Source organism: Peromyscus leucopus, chromosome 20 (genome assembly GCF_004664715.2).
Source record: "Peromyscus leucopus breed LL Stock chromosome 20, UCI_PerLeu_2.1, whole genome shotgun sequence".
Lineage (NCBI taxonomy): Eukaryota > Metazoa > Chordata > Mammalia > Rodentia > Cricetidae > Peromyscus > Peromyscus leucopus.
In genome coordinates this window covers 43435895-43458139 of record NC_051080.1, presented here as the reverse complement: position 1 = coordinate 43458139, position 22245 = coordinate 43435895, and the positions used below count along the sequence as shown (strand labels likewise).

At 42.2% G+C, this 22245-nt stretch overlaps 1 protein-coding gene across 1 annotated transcript in view; it reads left to right on the top strand.

Moving 5' to 3' along the window:
- Positions 1-22245, top strand: part of Rgs22 (regulator of G protein signaling 22) — a 137536-nt gene that overhangs the window by 95402 nt on the left and 19889 nt on the right. The window contains exons 15-20 of the mRNA XM_028884482.2: positions 9778-9972; positions 12681-12773; positions 15506-15675; positions 16463-16625; positions 18946-19104; positions 21570-21638. Coding sequence (XP_028740315.1) covers positions 9778-9972; positions 12681-12773; positions 15506-15675; positions 16463-16625; positions 18946-19104; positions 21570-21638 — 849 coding nt within the window. The remainder of the gene's footprint in view (positions 1-9777; positions 9973-12680; positions 12774-15505; positions 15676-16462; positions 16626-18945; positions 19105-21569; positions 21639-22245) is intronic.

Sequence of the window (22245 nt, the reverse complement as noted above, 5' to 3'; positions counted from 1 at the left end):
CGAATTTAAAGAAATACTTTTCTTCCAGATAGCTTCACTTTGATGAAACTACAGGGAAATTATTACACTACATACTTTCAAAATGGGGTTAATTAAACAGTCTGTAAGGAAAATGTTATAAATTGGCATGTGCCGATAGGATATGGGATATTCTAGCTGTGTGGCTTTACCTCCAGTAAACATTAGAACTAGCTGATTTATCTACTGTCTTGCTTCCCAACCCTATCTCAAGCCTTTTAGTGGTCATGGTAGAAAAAGGGAGTCTTTGCCTTTTAGTCAGTGGTGTGATAGTGATGCTTAGCAGCTAACGGTGGAGGGTAGCCCTGGTCTGTAGCATGCACTAATCTCTGGCTGGAAATATGCTCAGGGTAGGTGATTTCGAGCTCCTAATATGTCAGGGTAGAATACAGAGCTGGGCAGAGATGCGCAGCAGCAAACCATCCTGTACTCTTTCCACCAGACCGATCTGTGCAGGCAAATGACATCACAGTCCTGAATGGCAGTGAGATCGTGCCAGTGGGAAGCATTGAGTTTTAAGTGGTCATTATCTTTGATTTTAATATAATTTCTATGTTTAAAGGGTTATTTAATTCAACTTTTGATAATGACTAAATTTAATAGTTGGTTCACAAAATTTCCGAGTTTTTTGGTTAGCTCCTGTGAGCTAGGACGAGGCAGCCTGCGTTCTGACGATGGAAGGAGGTGGAGCGGCAGAGAAGTGTCGTTCTGACCCCTCTCCATTTCAAGTTAGAGCTGGAAGCCCTACCCTCCACCTTCAGAATTTCCCCGGATTTCAGAACTGCTCAGAACCTCCTTGTTAGTGCCCTCACGGACGGCATCTTACCCTTGCTCCAGAACTGCCAAGTCCCCCATAGTTTGCTTACTATAAACTTGAACAGGAGCTGATTTTAAAAAATTAAAACTTGACAAACTGTGCGTTTCCACAGCCCAGAGATTCCCCTTCCTCTGTCTTTCCAGTGTAAGAAGTAGTAGCGTGGGCTTTGCAGGCCGTCTCCTCCTCTGCTCCAGGGATGACAGGTTCAGCTGGCACCACCATGTCAGTCTGTAAGGCAAACCCCAACGGACTTACCTGGAGAAGCAACTGCAAACAGACCTTTTTTTCTGATATTCCTTTGGTAGTTATCTTGGAAAACTCCTAGAAGAATATGAAAGATACACATTAAAATGTCTTCTGCTGACCTTACCGTTATAGTCAATTAATGAGTCTAAGAAAAATGGACTTCTCGATGGCACAACATGCTGAAACGTACATGGTTTCTCCTAACCTCTCCATTACTTCAGCTAATTATGTTGAAAAATCTGTTGGTTATTACTTTTTAAATCAGCACACCATAACTCTATGTGTTTATGGGTACATTGTGATTTGATATGTGCAAACCTAATATAATGAACAAAGCAGGATATTAAGTGTGCCCATATCTCATACACTTATCATTTCTTTGTCTTGAGACCATCAAGGAAAGTCGACAAGTGTCCCCAATGTCTGCCTGCCCATCTCATCTGCCAGATGTCCTATAGGCCGGTGTTCAGGTCTCACAGCGTGTAGGTTTGGGAACATCTTCCAGTTTTAGAGTTTTCTCTCTTTCCCACTTCCAGGCCTGGCCTGGTGGGGACAGTCAAACATCAGGCAAGCACTGTAGCCAGGCTTCTCATTAAGATCCCACACCCCGTCATTAAATGAATACATCAAAAGGAAGCATGTGAAACCGTTCCATTAACACGGCCAACAGCTGCAGAGTAGCAGGGCGAATCAGCACATGTGGCGCAGTGTTTGGTGGTTTCTTGACTTTGCCTTTTAAGGCTGCACAGAAATTGGTCTTGTTTTCATTGGAACCCAGATGAGTGCTGGGCTGCAGCGCGTCAGGCAGCCTGAGCTCATGGGAAGGTTCCTTCCCAGCACTGCTCACCTTCAGCCCGGTGAAGCTTCACTCGGTGCTTCCTCCATGTGCACGCAGCACACTTCTGGAGTGTGACTGGTATTCCCACTTCATCAGTTAGTACTTGGTACAAAAAGAAACCCAAATGTCACAGACAACTGTGGAATGTCTCACAGTTGCTTTGCTTTTTAAATTGTTTTTTAAAAAAAAGGAAAGGAAAAGGATATATTCAGAAATCCTGCACTCTCATCTGCCAGGTGTGCTTGTCCAAGCTTGATTGTATAAGAAGAAAACATTGGCATGGTAAAGATGAATCTTCCTGTGTTAGGGCATATTTAAAAGGAGGTTGGTATCTACTAAATGAAGAAGATGCTCACTGTTACTATTTATTATTTTCATGGTGTTGGGTATTGAACACATGGCAGGCAAATGCTTACCCACCAAATGAAAATTATCAATTGGTGATTCTTTAATCTAGCATGCAAAACTATGATCAGCCTGGAAAATACAAAGGTCATTGGCCAGTGCCAAAGGTTGTTTGCTCCATGCCCTAGGCAGTGCAGTTCAGAGAGTGTGCAGAGCGCCATCTCAATGAAGAGCTGAGATTTCCTTAAGCAAGAATACAAACCTTTCTCCATATGATGCCAAAATAAGTAATGTGTACAAAATTAATTTATTAAATGGGTACAGTGGGTGTGCCCTTATTTACTAAGCTCTCAAGAGGCAGAGACAGGAGGATCGTAAGTTCAAGATTAACCTGGGCTAATAGTGAGATCTTTTCATCACCCCCAAAGTAAGTTAATATTATTTTCATTTATTGCCCATTAAAAAGCAAAATATTTATCAAAACATTGTTTTTCCCTTCCATGCCCTTTTAATTGGTTTTGGTCTTTGTTTCTTTGGATTCATTTTGCTATTCCCTTTTCCTCCTCTGTTCAGCTCTTCTTCCTGTCTCCATGGTACCTATCCTGCATCCTTTTCTCTGGCTTGTCCTGTTAGCAATGAAATAGTCTTATTAAGAGTTCAGTTCAACAAGGCAAGAAAATGGACTCCCAGAATTTCCAAACTTTTTTTAAGGGAGAAGCCTTCTGCTCCCTCCTCCCACATTTGATACACTTGCCAAGAAAGTGAGTCACAGACGCAGGTGTAGCGGTGTGGGCAGGACGCCCAGCATGCACTTCCTGATTATATAACCTTTGAGGGTCTCCAAGAGAGATGGAGCTAAGAGCTGTGTTGTGCACAGTGCCAGGCAGCCTGATCATAGACAGGCGATGCTTGTATTCCTCCTGGCCTGGGAAAGCATCATAAGTTAATGTTTAAATTGGAATCATGTCTGCCACAGCTGTGTATGCGTGAATCTTTGCTTTATAGTTAGAGTGGCCGTGTAGAACATGAAGGGAGCATTTTCTCTTTAACAGGAGCTGTGTTGTTATTTATTTTGTGGTTGAAAAAGAGCTGGGTGGCCAGAAAAGCACCAAATGACCCAAGATATGGTAGTAATATCTCTAACTCGTAGTTAAATTAGTTATTCAGGAAATACATGATAGTCTTTGTATGTCATCAAAATGTTAGGTAGCATCGACTTAAAGTTACCTCACCTAGGGCTGGAGAGATGGTTCAGCGGTTAGAGCACTGACTGCTCTTCCAGAGGTTCTGAGTTCAATTCCCAGCAACCACATGGTGGCTCACAACCATCTGTAATGAGATCTGGTGCCCTCTTCTGGCCTGTAGTCATACATGCTGTATACATAATAAATAAATAAATCTTTTTTAAAAAGTTACCTCACCTTTACAAAAATTATAAAGGTGCTTAACTTTTTTTTTTTTTTCCGAGACAGGGTTTCTCTGTGTAGCTTTGCACCTTTCCTCGATCTCGCTCTGTAGACCAGGCTGGCCTCGAACTCACAAAGATCCACCTGCGTCTGCCTCCCGAGTGCTGGGATTAAAGGCGTGCGCCGCCCAGCTAACTTTTTTTTAATTATGTGTGTTGTTTTATCTTTTTCATATATATATGAGTATCCTATAGTTATAAGTCATCAAGTTGTTCCTTGATTATTAGAAAGACATTTTGGGATTTTAATTTTTTTTTTTAAGATTCATTTTCTCTGATGTTTGTGAATGTTTGTCTGCAGGACACACGTGCCCTGCGTGTACTCCTGGTGCTCTCGGAGGTCACAAGAGGGTGTTGCATCTCCTGGGACTAGAATTAAGGATGCTTATGAGCTGCCATGTAGATGCTGGGGTCTGAACTCGGCTCCTCTGAAGAGCAACAAATGGTTTTAACTATTGAGCTCTCTCTCCAGCCTGATATTCAGATCTTAATGCTGAAAGTCAGTTTGTAAATTTACTTTGTTTTCTGAAGTTGTGGAACATTGTCGCCTGGGCATAACATGGCCATCGTTATCTTGGAAAGTAGCTGTGACTACCGGGCTTGATAAAGCCTGCTACTATATCCTTGTGGAAGGAAAGGGAGGGGGTGAGGGAGGGTCACTGGATTCTAACCTGAAATTCTGGCCACTTCCTCCTGGCCCTCCCAGCAGTATGCAATCCTCTCCTACCTGTATGAGGTATTGGGAAGTGCTCATTACATATAGGATGTGGAAATTAGCTAAGGAGGGCTCTACATGCACCGCTTTGGGGAAGTTGAAGTCACCCATGTTTTCATTCATTGATAGGCAGTCAACCACACACCTGTGAGTAATCCCTCACCCAGTCTCCTGTAAATAGGCCTAGTAACAGGGGCCTGTAAGCTGGATGTGGGCACCGCTGGCCTCTTTTACCTGCCACTGGTACTCTTATCTGGAGCTCGTATGTATTTCTTCACATCTCCCCAGGAAAACTAATGCCGTGCCCTTTAAGAATTGACAACTAAAAAAAAAAAAAAAAAAAAAAAAAGAATTGACAACTGAGTTCAGCCTTCTTGTCTTTATTCCCTTGTCTGCCTTTGCCTCCATCACCTTGAAGAGGTGAGGAAGCACAAACCCTCTGCTTCTGTGATTTTACAAAAAAATACAAAGAAGCAAGGAGATGGAATAAATCTTGTTACTTCTAAGGATCATGCTGATCATCATAGGAGCTGGACTCGAACAAGGGGAAATTACTTAGGTGATAATAAACAGTACCCCGAGGTCTGAGTTAGCAAAAGGGAGGAAGAGGAGGGAAAATGAGCGCTGCACTTGGAGATGGCCACCCGGCAGAGGTGCCCGCCTGTTGACAGCCTTTCCGTCTCCCAGTGTCTTTCTGGTCCTCTTCCTTCCTTGTTTTGCAGTTTTAATTGTAGAAGTCTTTGATATCCTTGGTTAGGGTGATTAGAAGGTAGTTTTAGGCTATTTTGACTAAGATTGTTTTCCTAGTATCTTTCTTGGTATGTTTGTTGTGGCATGAAGGCAGGCTGCTAGCTTCTGGATATTAATTGTGTATTCTGCCGCTTTGCTGAAAATGTTAAGTTTTCAGAGTTTTCTGGTGAAATCTTTATGCTCTCTTTGGTATAAGTCATGTCATCTGCAAAGCAGAGACTCTTAGAGTCTTCCTTCTGCACCTTCAATGTGACGTGGTGGTGGACCTTTCCAGAAGATTTTTTCTGCATCTACCAACATAAGCACGTGATTTCTGTCTTTGAAACAGTTCATGCAATTTACAGCATTCGTTGAACCAACCCCGCAACTCTGGAATAAAGCCAACTTGATTATGATGAATGACCTTTTTGATGTTTTCTTGAATTTGTTTAGCAAGTATTTTGTTGAGGATTTTTGCATCAATAATTGGTCTGTGATTTTCTTCGTATTTTCTTTATCTTTGTCTAGTTTTGGAGTCAGGAAAATAGCAGTTTTGTAGGAGTTTGGTAATGTCCTTTCATTATTTTATGGACTGGTTTGGAAAGCATTGATGTTCATTCTTCTTTGAAGGTCTGGTAAAATTCACCAGTGAATCCATATATGCATTGACTTTTCCAGTTGGCAAATTTTTAATTCAATTTCATTCCTTATTATACCTGTGTTTAAACTGTTTATCTCATCCTGGATGAATTTTTACAGTCATGTATGTCTAGAAATTTATCCATTCTTAATTTTTTTTCTAATTTAGTGGAATATATATTTTTAGGTAAGAGCTAATGATCTTCTGAATTTCACTGATATCTGTTTTAATGGCTCTCTTTTTGTCTTTAATTTTATTAATTTGGGTCTTCTCTCTTTCTTTTGGTTAGTTTACCTAAAGATTTGCCTTTTAAGACCAGAAGGTGTCAAATCCCCTGGTGCTAGAATTACAGGCAGTTGTGAGCTGTCCAGTGTGGGTGCTGGGAACTAAGCCCTGGTCTTCTGGAAGTGCAGGAAGTGTTCTCCCACGAGAGGCATCTCTCCAGCCCCGCACTCTCATTTTGTGGGCACTTAGAGCTGTAAGCGCCCCTCTTAGGACGGCTCTCATCCTGTCTTGTGGGGTTTCATACCTTGTGTTTTCATTTGTATTTGATTCTGGCAATGTTTGTATTCCTTCTCGACTTCCTCAGGCCCCACTCATTGTTCAACAGTGTGTTCCTTAATCCCCGCGTGTTCGCATGTGGTCTAAGGTTTCTCTTGCCCTTGGTTTGTACTTTTATTCCTTTGTAATCAGGTAGAATATGAGGAACTATTTCAGTTTGTCTGAGTTTGCTAAGTTTTTTTGTGGCCTAATTATATGAGCTATGTTGGAGAAAGTTCCATGGGCTTCTGAGAAAAAAATGTGTATTCTGTGGTGTTTGGATGGAATGGAATTCTAAAGATGTCTGTTAAGTCCATTTGATCTGTGATATCATTTAATTGAGGTATTTCTCTGCCTGTTTTTTGATGGGATAACTGGTCGATTGATGAGAGTGGGGATGATGTCATCCAGCACTTTTGTGCTCGGGTCAATCTGTGACTTTATGTCTAGTAGTATTTCTTTATGAAACTGACTCTATCAGTGTTTTAGGCTTGTATGTTGGAGTTCTAATGTCCTCTTGACTGACTGTTCCCTTAATCATGAGCAGTGACCTTGTCTTTTCTCACCTGCTTTGAAATCTGTTGTCCAATGTTAGAACAGTGGTACCAGATTATTTGCTAGGTCAATTTGCTTGGAAACTTTTTTCCATCTACTTATTCTAAGGCAGTGTCTACTTTTGTGATGAGGTGCATGTGTTTGAGGCAACAAATAGATGGTTCCCAACGTTTCACCTGATCTCCTAGTGCCTTTGACTGAGGAACTGAGACAATCAGGATTCAGAACCATTACTAAAAGATGTGCGTTAATTCCTGTCATTTTTTGTTTTATAGTACTTGATTTTTTTTCAGTCTTCCTCTCTTGCTTTACTATTATTCTAGTATGGTTTATTCTTTCCTACAGCCTCATGGATGGATACTCTTTCTCTTAATTATGTAAGATTCCTTTGAGTATCTTTGGTACAGCTGGCTCAATGGTCATACTTTTTTTTTTTTTTAATCATGGAAAGTTGTTATTTTTCCTTCAATTGTAATGGATTTGCCTGGCATAGTACTCTGGGCTGGCAGTTGCCTTTCAGAACCTGAAATCTACCTGTCCAGACTGTGAGCTTCTATAGTTCCAGTTGATGAATCTACTATTTGGACGGACCCACCTTTGTATGTGACTTGGTGTCTCTCTTGGTTTTGTGTTTGTATTTTGCTCTCTGTACTTTCCTAGCTGCCTCCAGCTCCAGACTGGCATCTCGTTTCTTGCTGGGAGAGTGTCTGTATGATCCTTTTGAAATATGCCTTCAGAGCAAGCTTCTGTGCCCACCGTTGCTACAGCCTTCTAGCCTTTTATTGACTTACTTCCAACATTTCAGGTTGGTTTTTCTTCATTATTTCTGTCTCTGTGCTGAAATCTTCTTTCCTGTCATCCACTATCTTCCTTAGTTCATTCACATGTTTGTATCTTTGTACATATTTATAGACATTTTTAGTTCTGTCTGGGATATCATCTAACTCTCCTTCACTAGATGCCACTACTGTAGGATTAATAATTTGGGGGGAGTTATATTGACTTGGTTTTTCATGTTTCTTATGCTCCTGTGATGGGATTTACAGATCAGGTATTATTTTGTTCCTTTCTTTATGTTTTATCAGCTATATTGTTTTAGTTGAAGTATTTACAATGTTCAGATGAGACTTGGCTGTGGTGGTGTGTCCTAGTTCAGGAGCCCAGGGGTCTGGTGTGAGCTTTCTGTCACTCCCTGTGTAGAAGGACTGGGGTCTGGTGTGAGCTTTCTGTCACTCCCTGGGTAGAAGGACAGGGGTCTGGTGTGAGCTTTCTGTCACTCCCTGGGGAAGCAAGCGAGGCTTCTTGGCAGCTCAGCTGTGCAAACGTTTGCTAGCCAGTCAGCCAGGGTGGCCCTCGGATTTTAGCAAATGTTGGAGGATAAGCAATCAAGGATAGTATGGAGTGTGCTTGGATTTTAGTTACTAAGATGAGCAGTGGGAGGAAGAAAGGTGGCCAAGTATGAGAAGTAAGGGTTGACTTTGAAAAAGAATCGAATCGGGTAAAGTCGGTGGGAGGAGAAGCTGGGACACTCTTAGGGCCGTAGATTGAGATTGTTTGATCTCTGGCAGGTTACAATTAGGTAAAAGGAAGAGGGGTAAGGATGAAAGAAGGAAGAAAAGACTTAGGCATAAGAGCAGGGTATATGAGGTGGCTTTATAGCCAACAGGGCAAAGTCCTAAAACCTAACTGAGCAACGTATGAACAACAGCAAAATTGCCGTGAGAAATAAACGTAAGAGTGGAACTGTCATAGTAGAAAATGAGGAATAAAAAGACTCCCTGAGTTAACTGTTGTCAGCTGGGCTGAGCTGGAACTTCTCAGTGTCCTCTGGATCTCTGGCAGGTTCCAAGTGGTGTGATGTGGAGGAAGGGAGAGGAGGAACCATTGGTCTCTGCAGTCCCAGAGTTCCTGGGGCTTTGCCCGTGATGGGTGAGGCCATATACCCTTTCCTGGTAGTTTCTCTTGGATTCCTGCTCTTCTTCTGGCCTCTTCTGGTTCTGCGGGTCTGGGTTATGTGAGGGGCAGTACTTCCTGAGCCTTAAAAACATTTTAATATTTAATTTATAAATATAAACAATAGCTACTATTCAGGGATAGTGATATGACAGTGTTATTAAATTGCTCCTTATGTCTGAATAGCTATTATTGAGCAACAAGAAAAAGAAGTAGAATGGGAGCATTTGGGAGAGGTTGTGGGAAGTTCTGTGCGTGTCCTCCTATTTACCCATCACCTTCCAGTATCCATCCCACAGCTTTAGATACCAGATGGAGGCATTTTATGCCCAATGGGACCAGTTAGCCATTCTTAGAAATAGAGGATGGGTAATTCCTTTGACATCTAGGTTAGAAGACTACCAATAGCCAGATTTTTAGCCCTATACGATCTTGGCTTTTGTTTCTTATGGGTTTTGGGTTTGTTGTTGTTGTTTGAGGCAGCATCATAGCCCACGTTGGTCCCAACTTCACTAGTGACCTTGAACTGACCTTGCCCTCACTGTAAAGCTGAAGTGACTTTGAACTGACCTTGACTTCACTATGAAGCCAAAGCCACCTTGAACTGACCTTTCTGGCCCTGTCCCGAGTGCTAGGATGGCAGGCTGTAGAACAAAATGTGATTTCCAGGCTGTTGAGAAGGCTGGGGTGTGGGTCACTGGTAGAGCACTCAAGGAAAACCCAGCGCTCAAGGTGACACCAGTCAATCATAGCATATCTGTATGCACTTGTCATCTGAGGAAAAAATGACTAGTTGCTCGTTTCTAGCGAAAAAGAAAAGAAGAGAACATACTTTGGACAAGTCCTAGTTTTGCCGCTTTGAGTTGGCTGACTTGTGGCTCCTCACAGCCTCTCTGTCCCGCCCTCTCCTCTCTAGTACCTTTTTGCCACTTACATCGCTCCGTCAGCCACTCTGGACATTGGACTTCAACAGGAAGAGAAGAAAGACATTTACATGAGGATCCAGCCACCGTTTGAGGACCTCTTTGACACAGCAGAAGAATATATCCTCCTCATCCTTCTGGAACCCTGGACACAGATGGTGATGTCAGACCAAGCGGCTTACAGAAAGGTATGATGGCCTGGTCAACAGGTGCTTGCAGGAAAGAGCTCAAACACGGCCTGGGGGGGGGGCACAGCCTGGGGGGCACAGCCTCAGGGGGGCACAGCCTCGGGGGGCACAGCCCAGGGGGGCACAGCCTAGGGGCACAGCCGGGGGGGCACAGCCTGGGGGGCACAGCCTCAGGGGGTACAGTCTCAGGGGGGCACAGCCTTAGGGGGCACAGCCTTGGGGGCACAGCCTCAGGGGTACAGTCTCAGGGGGGCACAGCCTCGGGGGGCACAGCCTGGGGGGCACAGCCTCGGGGGGCACAGCCTGGGGGGCACAGCCTCGGGGGCACAGCCTGGGGGGCACAGCCTCGGGGAGGCACAGCCTCAGGGGGGCACAGCCTCAGGGGGCACAGCCTCAGGGGGCACAGCCTCGGGGCACAACCTCAGGGGGGCACAGCCTGGGGGGCACAGCCTCAGGGGGCACAGCCTCGGGGGCACAGCCTCGGGGGCACAGCCTAGGGGGCACAACCTCAGGGGGGCACAGCCTCAGGGGGCACAGCCTAGGGGGGCACAGCCTCAGGGGGCACAGCCTGGGGGGCACAGCCTGGGGGGCACAGCCTGGAGGGGCACAGCCTCAGGGGGTACAGCCTCAGGGGGTACAGCCTCAGGGGGGCACAGCCTGGAGGGGCACAGCCTCAGGGGGTACAGTCTCAGGGGGGCACAGCCTCGGGGGGGCACAGCCTCAGGGGGTACAGTCTCAGGGGGGGCACAGCCTGGAGGGGCACAGCCTCAGGAGGCCACAATCTCAGGGGGGGCACAGCCTCAGGGGGTACAGTCTCAGGGGGGCACAGCCTCAGGGGGTACAGTCTCAGGAGAGCACAGCCTGGGGGGGGGCACAGCCTCAGGGGGTACAGTCTCAGGGGGCACAGTCTCAGGGACACAGCCTGGGGGGGGGGCAGGGCTCTGCAGTCATGACTAGAGAAGACACAAGATCCGCGCAGGGAAAATGCTTATTAACTCTGTTTATTTTTTTAGGCTTTTTTTGTTTTGTTTTGTTTTTTTTATTGCCCGTTTCCTTATTGTCTCCTAGCAAAAGACTTAATCTCTGCCATTCTTAGTTCTCTGCACAAGTATGTCAGAAGAGGAATGTGAGCTTTTGCTTGGTGCAAACTAGCCAGACTGCTATTGTCCCCACTGATATTCCTCAGCAGTGGGCTTATGATGAAGGGAAAAGACCCATTTTATTTTCTGCTGGGTGGGTTATAGTAAATAGCACACCCATAGAAATCTAAATGCTTCCCTCCTGTGTATGGTGAAAAGCAGACCTTCTGACTTCAACGCTGCTACTTAAAGTACCAGTGTTTATCAGATCATAATGCTCAACTGGATACGTTTGTACATAGCTTTTTACATTCCAAAAGATGTCAGGATTGGAATATCATTGTTGACGAAGAGAGGAAATTTCTTTAGATATTTCTTTTGAATCACAAATTAAAACTGTCCTTGGGTATTTTTTCCATTAGGTAAATGCATGTACCTGGTGTGAGTGTTGGAGGTGGGGGTGCTGCTGCTGAATTGCTATTCTCTATTAATATCTACCCAAGGACTTGCATTGTCTTCCAAGAAGGATAAATTAAGCAATTATGATAAAATTAATACAGAAAAACTTTGCATAGACTCTTCTCATTGGATTGTAACTAAAATAATTCTAAAACTTTAATAAATTCAGAGACCAAAATAGATTTCATTCCTTAATTCTCACAGTTCTAAAAAATTAACATAGTATCCTTTTTATTATAGGGATGTACAGGTACAATAGAAAAATTAGAATGCCCTGTAATATTTTAAAAGTCTCTCTTAACTCATTTATAATATATACTGCATTTCATAGAAGACATGAAGTCTGTAATGTGATCCTGTAATTGTAAAAGATATTGGGAAGTATAAGCGCCCTGAACCAAAACATTTTTGGCATTAGCAAATGAATCTTATAAAAATGTGTAAGACAGATATATACTGTTTGTTCTTAATAAAAGGGAAAACATTAATCTTAGTTCTAGAATCTTCCTTAACGTCAATTCAGAAGACTATTGGAAAAGACTCACTGACTGTACGATGTATACAGAAGGACTTTGAAGCAGACTACCAAAGCTAGCTGTTAAATACAGAAAGTTCTCAGGCAGCTAGCCAACCAGGCGTGACTGGTTTTTCCCTGCAATAGAGAACTAGAAAGTGGTCTTATTGTCCTGTCTATAGAGAATTGACGCTTTATGTGTTAGGAAGACAAACCCGCTATGAGCAGTAATTTGATCAGCTGTTTCCTCTTTTGCTATAGCAATAAAGCACTTAGGAACACTGGTAAACAACACTGTCCTTTCTTGTTCTCCTGTGAACTGTTTGGTTCACACAGCCTTTGCCTTCTCCATGACTCGTCAGTTACTTTGATTAGAGACTGAGAGTGTATCAACGTATTCACACTGTGTGTGTCCAGGGAGGAGGGTTCATTGACAGCAACTGTGTCATTAAAAAGAAAATGTCCATTCTTTGTTGTGTGTATTCGATGTGTCCCTTTGTTGTAGCTAATATTTTTAATGACGTAGGGCTCTCTGCTCCTGCTTCAGAAGCAATTCGCCCTCTTGGTAAAAGCTCTCTGTTTTTGGGAAACTGTGCTCTGTCCCCCATTTTCATAATGTGCATTCTACTAGTATTATAAGCTTTGTTGATTTCTAGGTGAAACTACAGGAAGAGACTCGGCAGCTGGATTCCACATACTTCAGAAAGCTACAAGCTTTGCATAAAGAAACAGTTTCCAAGCTGGCTGAGGTAAGACACGCTGGCTGTACTTAGAAAACCCCCGTTCAGAATCCTAGAGAGTTTCTGTCTTGTACGCTGCTGGTAAGTGATCTTATATGGAGATGCATATTCGTTAAAGAGGGACTTGGAAGCGTCACCACCCTGCCACCCCACCCTGCTGCCCCACTTGCCACATTTGTGGGTCACGGTGTCGTAATGCCATGTTCAGCATAGCTGGGAAAAGCAGGTTGGTAAAGTGACAGAGGGACTTTCCTAAGACCAGAAACTTGGGCTTAAACTGCAGGAGAACCCCTTAAGTGGTACTCATTATTTTCCGCATGTCAGTAACTATATTAGTTGTCAAATTGCAAGCGTTCAGTTGCATTTTCTGAACAAAAAGAATCTCTCATACTATAGCAACAGATTTTTAAAAAAGAGAAATGGGGGAAATAGTTGGAAAAGTCAATAAAAAGATCATAGGATTGGTTAGGGGATTAACTCTTATTTTTATTTACAAAATTGTGACATTTATTTATTTGCTTGTTTTGAGACAGTAAACCAGAGTGACCTTTACCTAGTATGTGGCTGAGGATGACCTTGCGCTCATCCTCCTCCTAATACTGCCTCTCAAGTCAGGTACTACATGTATGTGCCATAACGACCAGCTCAAATTCTCAAGTTTTGTATTGATTAGATAAAACTTGATAGGTCCATAAACCTGTAAAATTAATGTATGCATCTACATAAAAGTTGTGGTTAATTGATCTGTTCCGGATATACAGTTATATAAAAATACACGGAATAGAAACACTAATGTCAAGCTGGCGGTGGTGACACATGCCTCCCACCTTTGATCCCAGCACTCAAGAGGCAGAGGCAGGCAAAGCTCTGTGAGTTCGAGGCTAGCCTGGTCTACATAGAGAGTTCCGGGACAGCCAGGGCTACAAAGACAGCGCCTGTGTCAACAAAACAAAACCAATCCTCCACTCATATCATGTAATCCTACTTATGTAACATTACATGTGTGTATATATACACATGTGTACATATATGCAAAAGGAGATGTCTGGGAAAAAGTTCACCAAAATGGGAGAGAGAGTTCTGAATGGTGGGTTTGGGGTAATTTTTAGTTTCTTTTTTTCTGTTTCACTGAAGTTTTTATTTTTATATAAATAAGGTTTTCAAAAACAATTGTTTTTAAACTAAAACCTCAGTAGTTGCTTTGTTTGTGCAAGAGCTTTCTATTGGATGCACCATTAGTTCAAACCCGGGAAGTAACAAGCATCGCAGAGGTAGCACATAGAAAGAACGTTGTATTTTAAGCTTCAGAAACACAGTTTATAATGCTGTACAATAATTCTTCCATATAAGGAGCATCGCTTTTTGAAACATTGGTAGCTTATCTCATGGCTGCACATTTTTTAAATAGAGAGGTGATCAAACTATATTAAAAATTACATGTGGTTTGTGCCAGAGAGATGACTCGGTAGTTAAGAGCCACTGAGGACGTGGGTTCAATCCCCCATCACATATGGTGGCTCACGAGGGTCTCTAACTCCAATTCCAGAGGTCTGATGCCCTCTTCTGACCTCTGCAGGCACCAGGCACACGTGGTACCATACATACTTGTCAACAAAATACTCATACACATAAAATGAATCTAAAAAATTTTAAATAGTTATGGAACAATATTTTATGTTATTATAAATTATTGAAATAAAGAATATAGTTATAAAACCATAGGTACAGGATCATATCTTAATTTATAATGAACTGCATATGCACATATATTTTAATATGTAATATATAAATATGCTACATGTATATATTATATATGGTATATTATTATATATTATTCACATAATATATAATGTTATATTACATATTTTATGTATTATAAATATAGCATATATAAATGTTCTATTGTTTATACATAATATATAAGATTTAAAAATATTGTATATGCTATATTTATATATTATATATAAATATGCTATGTTTATATGTATTATATAAAATGTGCTATATTTATATGTGTGCTATATTTATATATATGTTTTAAAATTGCATTTATTTATTTATTTAATGTGTTTATGTGGATGCTAGAAGACAACTTCTTTGTTTTTTGGTATTTTTTCATTACAAGCTTTCTGTGTAGGCCTAGTTGTCCTAGAACTCACTCTATAGACCAGGCTAACTTTAAACTCACAGAGATCCACCTGCTTCTTCCTCCCAAGTGCTGGGATTAAAGGTGTGCACCATGCATATATAGTTTATTTATATATGTGTGTGTATTTATATATATTTATATATAATTTATATGTGTGTATATATATATACAGAGAGAGGAGGGCAAAGAGGCTATATATTGTGATGGTAGTTATCTCTGGGTGGAAGTATTATTTTATGGTTTTGTTTTTATTACAAAAGACATTTCCCTTTTACTGAGAAATAAAAGTAATATTTCGAAAGCAAATATTTTGCACACATGAGCACCCAAACGAATCTGTGCTCATAACACATGCACACAGAGTACTTGTTTGTCTATAAATGTTTACTAAGTATTTATTAAAAAGGAATGGAGTAAAACGGAACAGTAAAGAATTTGAGAGTCAGAGTGTGAACATCTCGTTTATTTACCCAGTTCTACCAGTTGTTAACCAGCCTTGGCCCAGTAGTTAATTTTTATTTCAGGGGTTCTGTTTAAAATTGTAAATAATTTGTCGCAGTAAGAGATTTCTGTGAAAGTATTTTGTCACCAGGACACTGCTGGATCTGTAACCTGCATACCGTCACTGGCCGAAGTCTCTAAACAAACAGAATATTGGAGTAATGTTCCTGAGGAATACAAGCATTTTACCTTTAATGATCTACTTAACAACAAACTGGAATTTGAACATTTCCGTCAGTTCCTAGAGTCTCATTCTTCAAGGTGAGGAAATACCTAGTTTTAAATATATTTCTCAGTAAAAAGAAATCCTTTTTTGTGCTGATTTTGATTTATGCTATATTAATGGCTTGGTAGTAGATCTTTGCCTATGTCGTTAAAATTGATGAGCAAAAATCTACCAGATGACTTTTCCTCAATGCCATGTCCACCCCGGGTGTCCTTCTCAGTGATCATGTGATGCTTGCTGGTATTTTTAGCACTAGCAGCTTGAAATACTTTGTAAGCTTTCCTTTTTTCTGCTGCTCCCTTTAGTATTTCTGGAAAGTGTCTCTTATATTTCACTAATTATTGTAAAAATTCACAGTTTTATTAGCTAATATATAAATCAAACATTGTAGTTTTAGAAACTTATGTGCTATAAACTGAAATATTGGTCATATTTTTCTCTCTCACATTAACAGAAACTGGTTTGAACTTAGAGCCAAACTTCATCATTTCTCCTCATCTTGATGAGAATTACTCTAAATTTGTCCTGTTGTTGAATAATTATGACATATATGTGGCATTTCCCCATATTTGAAATTGAAGATACTAGACACCACCAGTAAAGGAGAGATCTGTTTCCAACCCCAGGACTCCTTGTGAGAAGTCTTAGCAAGGATTAAGCCTGTGCAGCAGTGGAGCGTCCTGTGCAGGACTTGGATTGAGGCTGCACTGTATCCACTAGTCCTTGACCTGACCAGACAGCCGCCTTCCAACTGTCAACAGCTTGGCTGGTGTCTAATTGAATTTAGAGGAATAACTAAGAAGGAATGTGCTTTCTTTCCAGCATCGACCTTATGTGTTGGATAGATATCGAACAGTTCCGAAGAATCCTTTTTAAAGACCAAAAGCAAAGGGAGGCAAAGTCTATATACATTAAAAACAAATACCTCAATAAAAAGTATTTCTTCGGCCCGAACAGCCCAGCTTCCCTGTATCAGCAGAACCAGGTACGAGCGTGTTTGGAGGGTGGAAGCAGCCTCCTCCTTTCCCCAAAAGCACAACGGTCTCTTTTTATCGTGTGCTGCCCTTTGGATAGACACTTTGGTTTAGGTGTTTGGTGAGTATCTACAGACATCTAAAGTCCACTCAAGTATTATATGTCCTAAAATATATTCTTTTAAAGGTACTTTATTAGATAAGATGCCGTTCATCTCGGTCAGTATTAAGGGCAGTGTCATAAATTTGGCGGTACCACAACAGCTGCACACTGATCTGAATTTGTCATTCATTCGCTGAGTGACTGTGTGTGTCACTAGTATGTCACACACTGTCTTAGGTGCTCAGGACCAAGTGTGAAACCGTATGGACAGGCCATACATCTTCAGCAAAAGGGAGCCATTCTGCACCACTGAGCCTAACCACTACCTCTGATTTCTTCCCCTAAACTGCTCTTACTCAAAAGGCTTTTGATCTTTGAAAACCCTGTTTATGATTCTGTCACCCTGGAATGATTGTTTTACTTTGTTTTTTCAGACAGTGTCTGTCTACATAGCCCTGGCAATCCTAGAACTCACTATGTAGACCAGGCTGACCTCAAACTCACAGAGATTGACTTGCCTCTGTCTCCCAAGTGCTGGGATTAAGGGTGTGTACCTCCATGCCCAGTCTGGAAACTTTTCATGGACTGTGAACATAGGTTTAGTCACTTGGTTGTACCACAGCAGTGGCCTGAATTACAGATTCTAATAAAAAATAAAGCCATCAGTTACAGGAAACAATCTGATCGTGCTTTTAAAATTCAGAGTTAAAAATAATTTATTTAGTGTGAAGTGGTCTGTTTTGTTTTTGTTGGGATTTTTTCTATCTGAAAAACAAATGTATTGTGTATGTTTTTTTTTTTTATTTTAGGAGCTTATAAGGATGAATATTCTTTAATGATTTATACTTAGAAAGTGGAAATTTCAGATTAATGTTAGGTTTAGTAAAGAAAAGGCTCTGAGATATTCATGAGTTCAGGCAAGCAGCCCCACAGGCTGTCTTGGCTTAGAGGGAAAGAAGAGCAGCATGTTAGTTCCGAGATACAGATCTGGGGCCTGTCAGAGGCGTGGGTGGGCATCCCAGAGAGGTGACGTGTGGGATGAACACACGGGAAGCATTTGTCTCCTGTTTGGCTTGTGCTCCATCGAGTGAGGTTTCGTGGCCTCTGATTTACTGTGTGAACTGTAGTACATGCGGCATGCTGAGGACTGTGATGCCGGTGGGAAAGTCTCGCTAACAACAGACTGTCCTGCGGGCCAGCCAGTCTTTGTCTTTGCCTTCTGCTCAGTCCATCTCTACCTAGTGTATACTTGGGAATCGGCCTCACATTTTATGCAGATCGTCCTGTCCTTGACTAAGTTTGAAACCACTTAGCTCTCTCGGCAGCATACCAGTCTCTGTTTTTAGGAAAATGAAATTTTACTATTTACTCTTATTTAATATTGTTAGGGACAATCAGAAAGATGATTTCTGCTTTGTTTTTATATAAAGTATTAGTAGTGTTTTCTTTATCAAAGGTGAACTAAACAATGAGGGCTTTTCCCGATGAGCAGAATATTGACAGTACATAGAAACAGGTGGAAAGCACCATGACTGGCTGCTAGAAACGGCCGTGAGTGAAGATTCAGGCCGCGGACTCCTGATGTTTATCAGTGCTGCTGGCTGTACAAATCAGAAGAGCACCTGTAAAACAGACCTTCCTCTACCTGCCTCTTCCTCTCTGCTCTTCCCGAATGTTGTCAGGGACGTGCCTGTGGGCAGTCACCCCCACCACCTCCACCCAGCGACCCAGCGACCCGGTTTGTTGTTGCTGATGTGTACATCTCCGGGGGCTGGGTCAGAATCCCTCCTCACTGATCCGATGCCTCATTTTCCGTACCTACAGAAAGAAATATGCTTCCTCAAATGGGTCAGTTCCGCTAGAATCACATGTTTATAAGAATATTAGTTCTAGAAGAGAACTCGGAAAAGCCATGTTCACTGCCTTGTGTCATAGTTAGTGAGACCACAGAGAGAAAAACTTAGTACCTGGGAGCCAGGGTGGAGCTCAGTCGCAGAAATTAGGTCCTGACATAGAAAACAAACAAGCACAAAACAAAAAAACACCCTCACTCCTGTGCTTTTCCCAACATTCCCTAGGAAGCAAAACCACACAGTAAGAAGACGCTCTGTGAGAATGGGACCGGCTCCTATCCAGTAGGACGCAAAAAGCTGGACACCGGCGGTGGAACAATGGCTTTCACTGGTTAAAACCACAGCCCGTGGTTTCTGTTGTCTTTATTCTCCTAGATAATGCTTCTGAGCGGCGGCTGGGGGAGGATCCTTCACGAGCAGCTGGACGCGCCGGTGCTGGTGGAGATCCAGAAGCACGTCCTGCACAGACTGGAGAACGTGTGGTTACCGCTGTTTCTCGCGAGTGAGCAGTTCGCATCACGTCAGAAGATAAAGGTACATGGCAGTGTCACCTTGGGATAGCAGTTGGCAGGACCTAGCCAAACCGTGAATGTGAGTACCTGTTGACCAGCCATGATCCTTCAGTAGGTAATCGTTAAAAGCATGGACTCAGGCTTCTCAAATTCTAACCCCGACATTTGCCACACATTTGTGGCTCCTCCTCCTTCATTACTGTCATTTTCTCATTTGAGAAATAAGACTCTCAACAACAGCTGCACTAGGCCATGGCAGCATGTAATCCAGGACTCTGGAGGTAGAGCCGGGGATCGCTGCAAGTTAGAGGCCCAGATACAACTACGGAATGATACCCCATCTCAACAGTAATGTGTGCTTGGCTTCTCAGCATGGCACCCAGCAAGGAGAAGAGACTTAAATTTCATCTGGTAATGCAATTGGGTTTTGTTTTTTGTTTTGTTTTGTTTTTTTTTAATTTTTAATTTTTTCTTTTAGAAGCAGGGTCTCTATATAGCCCTGGGTGGCCTGGAACTCAGTCTTGCACCATCGTGTCTGACCGGGCAATTGGTATTTTTAATGTTATTAAGTTTTCACACAGATGAGTAAGAATAATACAAGAGCATCCATTGCAGTATCACATGGGAGAATACTTAATTTTGATATAAAAATGAGTTGTCCACATGTACGGACATGTCCACATGCATGACAGATGTCATTTACTGAGAAACTAAGAAGGTGCAGAGCAGCATGGCGGAGATAACTCTGTTACATCTGCTTCTGCCTCTGGATGTTCAGACACGTCTCTATGCACAACCATCTGCCGTATTTCTGGATGTTTGTGCTTATGAAAAAAGTACTGGGAAGATCTGCCCACTGAAGAATATGTTTAGAAAGTGAGGGCTTTTGATTTTGATTTTTTAAAGCAGGCTTATCATTTGCTTCACTTTTTTTTATATGAAGCAAATATTACTTTGGTCATTTAAAACATCAGCAGTATACTTAAAAAGAGGTTGGCTTATCATGTATAATTTTGATTTTTAAACAAGTGTCATTAATACTGATCAAAAAAAACCCCATGAAAAATAGCCTCTATTATTTTCAATTTGTCGAGCTCTTTGGGGCCTACTTATCTGGAGATAGCCTTGATCTTTCTAGCTGAGCATGTTAGGAAGACACAGTATAGTTAGAACACAGGTTATAGTATGGGGACAAGCTAACTCGCTTAGCAAGATGTTCCTAAGCTTTGGGGAAACTCAAATCTCCTTTGACGAGGGAAACTCTCTCTCCATAACCAGATGAAGTGACATTTGGCTTAGTGATATTATTTACCACATTTTCTCTTTATCTTTACCACAGCCGTGTAACTTGTAGTCATTTCCTGGCTTTGCATTCTTTGAGCGGCCAACAAAACAAACGGATCCTAGCAGCCTTCAGCAGAAGATCAAAGCAGTGGGAAGTTTGAATAGACGGTGCTAGCACATCATCTCACATCCTTGGGGGAGGAACTGACACCCGAACTTTAGAAAAGATAGAGTTGGGGTAGCTCTGGAATGTAGCAAGAAAGACCCAGTCTCCTTCCTTTGACCTGTGGCTGTCACAAAGGCACAGGGCATGGCATGAGCTTGCCTAGCACGCAGGTAGCCCCAGGTTCAAGCTGCAGCCTTGTTTTGTTTTACAGACCTGGACTTTTTAGATGAGCTACTAGGAATATCTTTATGGATAATGAACAAAAGACACACAGCATAGATTTGGCAGGAGTAGTTCCCCAGAAAAGGGAGATATTATACACAACCAGAACGAACCCCCCTCCCCCAAATACAGTTCTCTCTTGGTATCCAGAGAGGACTATGGAATACTAAAAATCTGAAGATGCTGAAATCTGTTCTATAAAATGCATATGGTTACATACATTTCTCCATATACTTTATTTCACCAATTAGATTAGTTATAAAATCATAATACAATAAAAATGCTAAATAAATCTAGAATAATAAGTATAAGGGGAAGATGCCTGTACGTGCTCAGCGCAGATGCAGTTTTCTTGTTTGAATAGTTTGCATCTGAGGTTAGTCGAATCCACAGCTGAAGAACCAGCAGATATGGAAGGCAGCTGTACCTCTGCCTTCCTTTGAACTCTGGGCCTCTTGTAAAAATCACTTATGGGAAATGTAGACTGGCTAGAGGACAGCACAACACCCGTGAGGCCGTCTCCAGCTCCGCAGTTTCGGTTCTTACACAGCTGAAGCGACCTGTCACCAGCACTTGGAGCAGTGTCAGGTGACTGCAGCTGAGGGAACTGGCTTCCCAGGAGACCCCCTCCCCGAACCCCAACCCCCCAGGACGCGGCCTGCAGGTTTCGCTTCTCAGCCTGAGCGTCTTTTTCCTGAGTGACACTTTACTACCTAACCTGACATTTGCCTCATTTCTTAAGCTGTTAAAATAATAAACAATTCAAGCTTTGGCTATTCTGAGTATGTTGATAAAATAATTGATTCTGCTTTTAGATACGGATGAAAGACATAGCTGATGAGCTTTTACTGCAGAGGCATGACAGGAAAATTGGAGTTTGGAAGGCAAGTAATTATATTCTCTCATAAGTTCTACTCTGTCAAAGTAGCACACACACATACATACACACACACACTCATACACACACTCATACTCACTCACATTCTCACATACACACACTCTCAAACACACTATCATATACTTACATACATACAATTTTCACATACATGTATACACACTCACACTCTCATTTCTACTCTCGCATACTCACATACATGCACTCATACACAGTCATATACACACTCACACTCACATACACTTTCTCTCCAACACACACACACACACACACACACACACACACACACACACACCCTTACTGTCTAGACTTCTGACTGATGCCGGTTGTGTCCTGCTGGTAGATGGAACTTGGGGGTAAGTGTGACTCTGTAGAGCTCCTGACCTCAACTGTGGAGCACATGGCTGACCTTTAAACATGCTCTTTCCACTTGAGGCCCTAGGTTTGTTCTCCAGCACTGGGGTGGATGGACCCATGTACATCTGTTTAATTGTGCATGTCCTGGGTGTGTTGGACAAGCTATTCTTACAGTGGGTGGTAGTTTAGTATCAGGAGAAAGGATTACACAGAACGAACAAGTCACATGAGCACAGCCA